General features: G+C 53.6%; 1 protein-coding gene across 1 annotated transcript in view; it reads right to left on the reverse strand.

The window, feature by feature from the left end:
• Positions 1 to 9,942, reverse strand: part of LOC119876283 — a 56,629-nt gene extending 46,687 nt beyond the window's left edge. The window contains exon 1 of the mRNA XM_038535572.1: positions 9,496 to 9,942. Coding sequence (XP_038391500.1) covers positions 9,496 to 9,942 — 447 coding nt within the window. The remainder of the gene's footprint in view (positions 1 to 9,495) is intronic.
• Between the last annotated feature and the right edge of the window lie 752 nt (positions 9,943 to 10,694).

Genomic DNA, 10,694 nt, shown 5'->3' on the forward strand with positions numbered 1-10,694 from the left:
AGTCTGCTCTGCAGAGGCAGAGCGCCTGGCTGACAGCAGGCTGGTGATGCTGCTGCAAGACGCCCCGTTCCCCATGCAGGCCTCGTTTTCTCTGAATGTCTGATGCACAAGGCCAGGAACCACTTGAATCCATGGCAATGGTGGTGGCGGCAGCAAGGCAGCGGGTAGGCAGGATGCGATCCATTGGAGGATGGGGGGCCGGGGATGGGGGGCTCCAGGCAGAGCACCCTCGACTCACCAGAGGCCACCTTGCCTCCGGCGGCACCGCTCCCAGCCTGTCACTGTACCCGCCGCCCCTCCCAATGCCACACAAGCAGCATCAGACAGGCGCAGGCTCGGGGCGCACGGGAAGGCACTGCATGTCACATGCAGAGATTCTTGTGGCAGCGGGAAGACCCTGAAAGCTGCACAGCTGGTCACTCACCTATTTCCTCCTCCTAAGGCAGGATTGTTTCCTTTTGCTACCTACCACCATCTCCTAAATCCTTCCCTCTGCCTCCTAAACACACACCCTGGGGAGTCAGCCCACCCATCCCTCTAGCCAGCATCAGACCTGGTGTCAGACCCACGCATCCAAACTGGCCTGCTTTTTTTTTTTTTTTTTTTAAGATTTTATTTATTCATGAGAGACAGGGAGAGAGAGAGAGAGAGAGAGAGAGAGGCAGAGACACAGGCAGAGGGAGAAGCAGGCTCCATGCACCGGGAGCCCGACGTGGGATTCGATACCGGGTCTCCAGGATCGCGCCCTGGGCCAAAGGCAGGCGCCAAACCGCTGAGCCACCCAGGGATCCCCAAACTGGCCTGCGTTTATGGGGACCCGGGGTCCCCCTGCCCCGAGCTCCTGGGCAGCAGCTGTAGAGGGCACAGGCATGTGGGGAGCCCAGGTAGGGCTGATGGAGGCAGGAACAGAGGAGTCAAGGGCAGCATGGGGATGGGGATGCAAAGAAGCAGAGCAGCCATGCGGAATGAGGCCAAGGGCAAGGCTAGACTGTCCTCCCAGGTCCCCTGTTCCCTCTCAGGGTTGCTTTCTCACTCCAGGTTAACATAAGCTTAAGATAAATTTCTCATCTTTCCCCACTGGCCGGCAGCTCCTCCGGGGCCAAGGTCTGTGCTGGCACTCTTGCTCTCCCAGCTCAGAGATCTCTCTGCACTTCCCGGGGCACCCCCACCGCCGATGGGAGGCAGAGTAATGCTGACCCTCGTGTTCTTGTCCCCTCTGCAGTTCCACCCTGACCACTCAGGGTGAAGCCCTTAGACTCTCTGGCCTGGACCACTGCAGTGGCCTCCTAGCTAAACTCCAGGCCCACCTCTCTCCCCACTTCCTACACACACCATTATCAGAATCACCTCCCCAAAGGGTAAAAACCATATCTAACCTACAGGAAGAGCCTACTGTGTGCCAGGCATTATCCTAAGCGCTTCACATACATTACTTTTTTTTTTTTTAAGATTTTATTTATTTATTCATGAGAAACAGAGAGAGAGGCAGAGACACAGGCAGAGGGAGAAGCAGGCTCCATGCAGGGAGCCCGACGTGGGACTCGATCCCAGGTCTCCAGGATCACACCCCAGGCTGCAGGCGGCACTAAACCGTTGCGCCACCGGGGCTGCCCTATACATCACTTCTTTGATCCTTACAACAGCTCCACGAGGTGACCACTGTTGATCATTCTCATTGCACAGATGGGGGAAGGGAGGCACATAGAAATAAAATTATCTGCTCAAATCACCCAGCTAGGCAATGAGCACCAGGATTGGGAAGCTCCCCTGTTAATCTTAAATCAGGAGTAGCAATGATCACTCTATACTCTGTCTCTCCTCAGAAACTTCTTAGGGACTTCCCACTGCCTGTCCTGTCACAGATCCTAAATCCTTAGCTTCCAGGCCTTCAAAAATCTGTGCTAGGCCACCTACCTTCCTCCGTCTCCCCCTAGGACTGCATTCCAGCCCAAGGGGAGGTCCTCCTTTCCCCGAGCACTGTCTAGCCTGGGTACCTGTGCTCTGGACACATCTTCTCTCAGCCATTTCCACCTGCCCAAAGCCCTCCCTGCCATACCCCACCCCCACCCAAAGCCATTCTGCCCTTTTCTGAACCCCGTTCCCTTATTTTAGGAAAGCAGATTATTATAACAGCAAAAGCGTTGGGTTCAGACATCTCAGGTCAAAATGCTCATTCTCTGTCACCGTAAGAAAGCAAATTCACCTCTCTGACCATCAGTTCCCTTGCCTGTAAAAAGAGGGTGATGATAATAGTACTTACTTTCAAAATTGTTGTAATGATTCAAGAAAGTCATCTGGGGAGAGTACCTGACTCCTAATGGACTCTCAGCCAAGGTCACCTCTGCTTCCTGACGGCACAGCATTTACCACTTCTCCCCGCCATTTGGGCTTTTTGGGTCCTCAGAAAACCGAATGTCACTTTAGGGGAGGCATTAAGCATCAGTCTCTGAATTCCCGTACACACCATGCCAAGTGCCAGACGTTGCTGGGGTTCGATAAATGCTTTTTGTGTCAATTACTTCAAAGGCTTGACCAGTGTCAGGATGGCAGAGAGGAGATTCACTTACCAAAGATGGTAAGATCCAGATGACTTCTCAGTTCCCTTCAACCTTGAGAGTCTAGAACTCAAGGAACCTCCTCCCTGGAGAGACCTTAATGCAAAACACAGAATTCCATCTTACACTTACTGGTGTGGATGATGTCAGCTGGAGGTCATATTGACTCTTCAAACCCACGTCTAACCGCCTGCTCACATTTTTCTCTTCCAAATTATTTTTTCCAGGGGTCTGGCATTTCCAGTCCACACCAGGAGTTTTCTGGCAGCCCCAAAGCACGGCTGCCACTGGTGGAAAAGTCAAACCAGCAAATAGAAATGTCACTCAATCATTTCTCAGTGCTTTCCTCTCATTGGCCTTCCCCACCACATATAATGAGAAATTCTTTTTGCCCAAATATTGTTTGAATTTCAAATACACAATTTCCCCGGGGGGTGACCAGATGAAAAGAGAAATCTGGTTTGCAACATAAGACCTCTATGTGGAAGTTGCATTGAGCGAACACCGAAACTAAATTTTTATTGAGCTCCTTGAAATGACAGAAGCACATCAAGGCAACCAGGCTCCCTTCCCACTGTGGTGTGCTTAAATTATTTTAAGTGAACACCAAGGAAGCACCCCTCAAGGGGTGAAGAAAGAAGGAAAGGATTTTAAACACAGTGGGCAAAATAATAAATCTGCTCATGGTGTATAACCCACTCCCTGCAACTGCCCCAGCATGCGCCTTCCTATGTGTCTCTCTGCACAAGCATTGACTGTCCACAGCTGGGGTTCGTAATCTGAGGGGGGTGGTTTGCTAAGAGGCCCTAAGGTGATGATTCTCAATCCTGGCAGCATAAGAATTTCCTAGAGGGTTCTAGAAAAAAATACTAACACCCAAACCCCATCCTGGACCGATTAAGTCAGAGTCTCTGTGTTTAAGGCTCAGACCTCAGAATTTTGTAAAATGTGCAGCCAGGGTGGGATGTATTCATAGATTTGGAGGGTAGAAGTACCCTATCCCCTAAACGGCAGGTATGCATTTTGTGCATGCATTTGCATTTTGTTTGCGTGAGAATCTATGTGCTTTGCTGGGGTGCGGGGTCATCACTCTCAGACAATCCCTTAAAATGTCTGTAACTCCAAACAAATCTACAGCTTGGTGTCTTGGGTTCCTTCCTGCCGGAAACAGATCTGCACCTAAGACGTTGTCGCCAATGGGCAAACGGAAGTCAGGTAGGTTTCTGGTGTCTTGAGGAATGACCTTGTGGCTCTAGATCTCAGGTGGCAAGCACCTGTCACTGATGGAGAAGAAGACCCACCAAAAACCAGAGAGAGGCATTCTTGCAGGAAAAACCTGAGCACTCAGTGCAATTTCCTATTTAGGTTGCCCTGCCTGTGACTCAGCTGACAGCTGTGCCCAGTGTCGCCTCTGAATCTGGACAGCAGAAGCCATATCCGTGGAGAGGGATGGGTGCCCAGGAGCTCCATATTCCTGGCTGATCGGTGCACTCCATAAAACCATCCTGAGGACCAGCTTGTTTGTGAGTACTGGGGGACAAGAGGGAGGCACATGGGGATAGGTCAATAAAGAGAGGGCCCAAGCCCCGGAATGGGGCCCCACAGACTAACAAGGCCCCTTGGACCCTTGGGCACCATCAGAATATGATTTCAATAAATGAACTATGTGAACAGGGCCACCAGGGTGAGTGGCACGGGGGGCGGGGTGGGGGCGGGGGGTCCCGGGGCGGGGGAAGCAGCGAGCCTTCCAGGTACCAGAGGCCATTTTGTTAGGAACCTCACTTGCCACCCCTCCTCCAGCTGCGGGGGCCTGGTTGAGTCTGAGATTGGGCTTTGCCAGAGCCCAGCCAGGCCTGCCTCCAGCACTACCCCTGCCAAAAGGCAAGAGGCCTGGCCTTGGGGCTTCTCGGCCCCAAGTCAGCTGCCTAAGTGTTCAGCCCTGCTCATGAAAGGGCCCCCTCTTCCTTCTCCTTTCAGCTCTGAGCTCTAATTTATCCTCCCCTTTGATAACCAACTCCAAACACGTTCAGCCGAGGCCAGGCCATCAGCACACAAAGGCCTGTGCTCTCCCGGCTGAATGAAGCACTTCACTCTTGGGGGGATTTCTATAGAAGGCAAAATCCACCAAACAAGCTATTACACTTAAATCAGACAATGCCCGAGGTGACGGCGAGGAGACCAGCGTTAATGACTCAGCTAGCAGCGGGCTTCTCTATCTGGAAGCTCCACCACAGCATGAGAGAGCAACCCGCTGCCCTTCCCAGCCTCTCAGCCATGTTCCTCTCCTCCTGCTCCCAGACTAGAAAGTTGACCCTCTGTCTGCTGGTTCTCTGAATCCTGAGTCCCCTAGGCCCACGTCGACTGACTCTTGGCTCCCTCTTTGCCTGGGAAAAAAAGAACGGAGAAATTAAGTCTGGGCTGCCCCCTTTCTCTCTCCTTTATTCCGAAGATGAGAAAACCACGGTAATTGTGGAAAGTCACACAGTCAGCTGGTGGCAGAGCCAGAATTAGAACCCTTGTCTCTCGCCTCACTCAATTCATACAGAAACTAACATAAATTAGATGATGCACAGAAAGCACTTAGCATAGTTGCTGGCACATGAAAGCCTCACTAAGCATCAGCTGCTGTTACTTGTTCTAACAGTAGTAGCACGGTTTCTACAGAAGCCATTCCACTACGCAAGGAGGGCCTGCCCTGAGCCGGGCCATCTTCACCCGCCTAAAACAGTGACCCCGTGGCACAGCCCCGCCCCCTGGGAGCTCCCATTCTAATGGAAGATTCAAACTGGTCAACAGGCAATCGCAATACAGGGTCATAAGTGACAGCCCAGGGGAAGCGAGGCGTGCTTTAGGAGCTCATAGGAAGAGCGGCTGGTAGAGACCTTGGGGTTCAGTGAAGAGAAACTGGTATTTCCAGAGCCTGAAGGGTAATCTGGACCTAGCCAGGTGATGGGAGGCGAGCGTGGCTGGTGGGCATATGGGGACCAGGGAGGTGTGTACTTCTGGGAGGAGGGGATAACTGAATGTGCAAAGGCAAACAGGGACTGTGAAGGTGAGCAAAGGCAAGATGCACGTAAGGAAATGCAGAAACGTCTGTGTGAGGGGCTACCTGGGTGTGAGGGGAGGACACAGGGCAGTGCAGGTGAGAAGGCAAGTGGCCGTGAGACCTGGGGAACCACGGGGAAAGCCACAGAAGGGAGCCTGCGCTTCATGGAGAAGTAAGGGGACCACGTGATCCCCGGCACGGTGGAGATGACAGGATGTGCTGTGGGAAGCGGGGGAGAGGGGAGCACTGCCGGCGGTAGGACACCAGCCCGCCGCCAGGTCTCAGTTCAGCCCTGTCCCGTGTTCCATTTCAACACGTCACACGCTTCTGATCTTGAGTCACCAAATAAGCGCACCCTTAAGAGGACTCACGGAAGGGCAAATGATCTGAAAGACTAGAGCTGTGGCCACAGGAGAAAGAAAGCCGACCACGGCATTCCCTGGCAACGTGGATCATTACCCAACACGCCGGGACAGCATGTTCTCCACCGACCAGATGTGTGACCTTGGGCAACCTCCATCCCCCCCATCTGTACAATGAGGACATTTACGAAGGAACTGGTAAACTGCCTTGCAGTGCTCTCATCCTGAAGTTCTCGTATTTGAGATACATATCCTATATTTTTATTCTAAGATGCCTTGCTTTGCATTGTAATGTTCATGAAAACAAGACAAAATGATTTGCATTTTATAATAGAGGTAACCCAGCTCATCAAAACCAAGGGTCCTGCACAATGATCACAGACATTTCCTCTTCTGGGTTCTCATCATTGAGCCTGAGAAGGGCCAGGACACTGGTATGACACTGGCCAGGAAAAGCTGGTTGGGAGCTGGGCTCCTGGGCTGGCTGGCTTTTCCTTGCTGCCTGAGCACAGACCCATGAACCCCTCTTCCTCTGGCCCTTTGCCCTCAGGAGTGAGGTCCTGCAGAGAGCCACAACACTCTTTCCTCATCCAACAGCTCTGGTCGCTGCTAGGGTAGAGAGGACAAAGCTCCAAGGATTTTGGGCAAGTGAACAAGAACAACAACAAAAAAGCCAAACAAATTCAGGCTGGTGTGGGAGACGTAAAGGCCACCTCTGAGCTGTTTTTTGGCTGGAAAGCGTTCTCCATCCTATAGCTCCAGGACACAAACGGCATAGCATCCAGAGGCACACAGCCGCACAGAACAATTGAAAAATTGCCTTGTTGGACTACAACGTGCCAATTTTTCAAATCTAGAGCCATTTTCACTATTACGGTCTGCGCGGCCTAAGCCAGGAGAATTTTCTTCTGGGAGGGAAAATTGATTCCGAGGTTAGCATTAACCCCCATTAGCACAGCATGCCCCATTCCAAAACTATTCTTGGGATCCAAGGGGGCCAGAGGAAGCTATAGAGGCCCACGGCGAGGTTGGTGCCCAACCTCACAGGTGCTAACAGCTAAAGTCCATTAGCCCCATGTCTCAGAAGGGCAAGAGAGTGAGATGGAGAGAGACGGGGAGAGAGGAGCATAAAAGATCTGGGCATGTGTTTTCCCCCTGGTATTTCTAGGGTTTGGAAGTTTGCCTGCACATCTCATTTCATTTGGGTGGGTTGGGAACTTGCATGAGCTGAATAGCAGGACTTAAAGCTAACGCCTGTACAGACCCTTATGATTTTGACCCTGCAGCCCTCACCTGCCACTGCCCTTTCTGACAGGGGCCAGAGCCCGCTTGGGGAGTGTTCTCCAAGGAGCCAGCCTGGGGGTGCCCATCCCATCCCCATTCCTTGTACCCAGTGGCTCAGGGCACAGATCCTTGCAGACACACTGCTATAAGACAGCCTGCTCTGTCCGCCCTAGGTGTCCTATATGGAAAATCATTCCGAGTCAGTCAAGAGCCAGCAGCCTTGATCACAGGGTGTGCTGTGACATCCATCTTCCCAAACAGAGCAAAAACCTACCAGCCCGGCAGAGAAGGCAGTGGTGCAGAGACTGCTGCAATGCAAGGAGAGAAAGACAACTGTGTGGACAAAGGGGAACAGCAGGCCCCCAGGAGAGCAGCGCATCCACTGATCCCCCCCACCCCACCCCGAGGCATTTTCTGACGTGCTGATGACACACCAGTGGGCACTGGTCCTGGATCCAGCAAGCCCACGTCTGAATTTGGGCTCTGCTGCTTGACCTTGGATGAGTTACTCGTGCTTTCTGAGCCTCTGTTTCTTCTCCTGTAGCCTGGAAGTAAAAATAACCACCTGGCCAAGTTGTCAATATTGAATGAGATAAATACAGGAAAAGAATGATTCTGTAACAGTTGCTCCACAGAAATACATATGCATTTATGTATGTATACACAGCAAATAGATATACCCATACACATAAGTGTGTGTGTCTGTAGAAAGAACTAAGGAAGCCCACTATTCATTCCAAGCCCACTATTGGTTCTAAACCGTCTCTGCTGTTCATAGAATGGCATACATTCATTCTTCCGGTAAGGGTTTGCTTCAGAAGCTGTGAATTGTGGCTACATGGCTTACCAGCTCTGAACTTCAGGAGTTCCTCTCTTCCCCCACCCCTCTCTACAGATGCCACCGGCTCACTCACCATCCTCTCCTCCCTAGAGTGACCAGTCTACCCAAAGAGCATTGCAAGGGAGGGCCTGGTAGGTACCTACCTGGTAGGGCCAGGTAGGTGCCTCCTTGGGGGTACTGGAGAGAGGGAAACACTCATTACAGCATGTCTTCCTTCATTTCACAAACACTGGGGATACCTACCATGTGTTAGGCTCTGTGCTAGGCACTGGGGGTAAGAGATGAGCAAGAGCCGGTCCAGTCCCGGGCCCCTATGGGGATCAGAGAAGATGAGGCACCAGACCCATAGAGCGCTCATGACAACCATGGCCTGGTGAGTGCAGGACAGGTGCACAACGAGAAGGTGGGACACGGGGGCATCAGACACAGAGAGGCCCAAGGAGGGCACCAGGGGGTGGGATCCCTGCAGACTCTGTGAAGTTGACCTCTCTTAGTCATCTGGTGATTTGTGCGGGAGGGGAGGGGCGCACGTTGGGCTAAGTGCTGACGGGACGTCCCTGTCAACACAATGTTCCGCCTGGCCGGGCCTTCATATATAAAGATATTTAATGAATTAGTTAATTAATGAGAGGAGTTTGATTGATAGATCATATGGCGCTCGCAGCAGGGTGAGTCTGACCCTCGATATCGCCGCCTGGGCTGCAATCCGTCCCCCTCATTGGTCGGGAGAGCGCGGTCGCTCCGGCAATTTGCATGCATTTAATGTAGCTCTTTAATAGGATGTAATGTTAGCGAAAGCCAAAAGCGCAGCAGCTGTAACTTAAAAGACAGCCCCATTACTGCAAGCCTTATAATTAGGGTAAGAGGGAGACTCGGTCTGCCATATGTTAAACTCTTTTGAGGTTAATAGCTCTGTAAGATTTTTGCAATTTAAAAAAATTACACTTGAAGGATGATGACAAGGCTCATCAATGAGGCGCCTCTCCACCGGAGGGAAGGGACGGGAGGGTCCCATGTCCCGCGAAGGCCTCCTCCTCCTCCTCCTCCTCCTCCTCCTCCTCCTCCTCCTCCTCCTCCTGGGGCCGTGGCGAGGTGGCCCCTTTCCTGCCACAAGTCGCCCCGGTCCCCGCCAGCCTCTCCACGCCGGGCCCCGGGAGCGCACGCAGAGCGGCTGCGGTCTGAGCTCCGCGCACCGGAGCTCGCCCCCTCCCCTTCCCTCCTTCCCCCTCCCCTTCCCTCCTCCCCCTCCTCCCCCTCCCCCTCCCCCTGGCCCGGCGCGGCGCCCCGCAGCCCCCGGCTCCGGCGGACCCAGCGTGGGGCCCGGGACGCGGGGTGGGGGTAGGGGGGGGGGGTCCGCGGGCTCGCGGTGCGCACCCGGGGCGGGGGACGCGGGCGGCGAGCGCTTACCTTGCAGGGTCCCAGGCACCTGCGCACGAAGACGCGGCCCCCGCAGGTTGCCCGGCGCCGACTGCGCAGCCCGGGCCGAATCAGGGAACGCGCCGCAGGCACTGCCCGGGGGAGGAGAGGAAATCGCCGGGGGTGCGCTGGGTAATCACCTGGCACGAGACCCGAGGGGTGTCGGCCTCCGCTGTGTCCCAGCCCACGAGGCGGGAGGAGGGCGGCGGGTGCCCCCTCCTGCTCACCGAGTCCCGCGTGAGCCCCGCTGCACCCTCCGGCCTCTGGAGGCTTCCCCGAGCATCCCTCCCAGCGCAGGGTCACCGCGGGGAGACAGGCGTGCAGAGACGGGAGACGGTCCCTGGGGACCAGAGGAGCCCCCTCCCGCCCGCCGGGCCCGCTCCCCCGGCCTGCGCCCACCGCAGATTCTCTCCCCCCCCCGGAGGGCTGCTCCCGCATCTTTCCCCTTCTCTCCCGCTTCCTAGCAGAGCGCGTGGGTGTCCCACCAAACTCCTGATGACAGACACTCCAGACAAAACAACACAAGGGGAAAAAAAAAAATAAAAGGAAGAAATCCCTCTTATTTTTTTTTAAGGGGGCTCTTGTTAAAAGGAAATTACAGGAGCGATAAAATTACTGCTAATTGCACAATTATCTGATTATCTCTGGTACCAAAAATACATGAGATCCTTTTCCCTTCCCAGCCACTTGAAGAACTCGCAGGGACATCTCTTGAGGAAGGACACAGATCTCTCTTGTCCAAACCTGGGAAGACCAAAGAGAAAAGGGGGGTGTGTGGATGGGGGGTAGCAAAGAGAAGATCCCGGAAGGCAAAAGTACATTCCCCAGGGAAGAGGAGAAAAAGTTTCCGGGCAGGATGGGAAAGAAATGCAGGGGTGGAGAGAGATCACAGAAGATAAGTGGAGTCCGTCTTCCAGCGAATAATGTCAGCGCTAGCAAAGCTTAGGGAAGATGAGACCCATAGAGATTAGGTCACTATCCAAGGTCTTAGAGCTGGCAGGTGTGGAGGAGAGTGAGGGTGGATGCCTGCAAGAGAGCCGAGAGCTAGCTATCCAAGCCCTAGCAGCCCTATTGCCTTTTGGGGACGGAAATTGTGGTGGGCTTCTATGACCCAGGTAGAAAACCCTAGTTTGTATTAGAAATCTTGATTTGAAATGCTTCTCATTGGTGACTGCTACAAGGGAACGCAG

The sequence above is a fragment of the Canis lupus genome, chromosome 5 (genome assembly GCF_011100685.1).
Source record: "Canis lupus familiaris isolate Mischka breed German Shepherd chromosome 5, alternate assembly UU_Cfam_GSD_1.0, whole genome shotgun sequence".
NCBI classification, from domain to species: domain Eukaryota; kingdom Metazoa; phylum Chordata; class Mammalia; order Carnivora; family Canidae; genus Canis; species Canis lupus.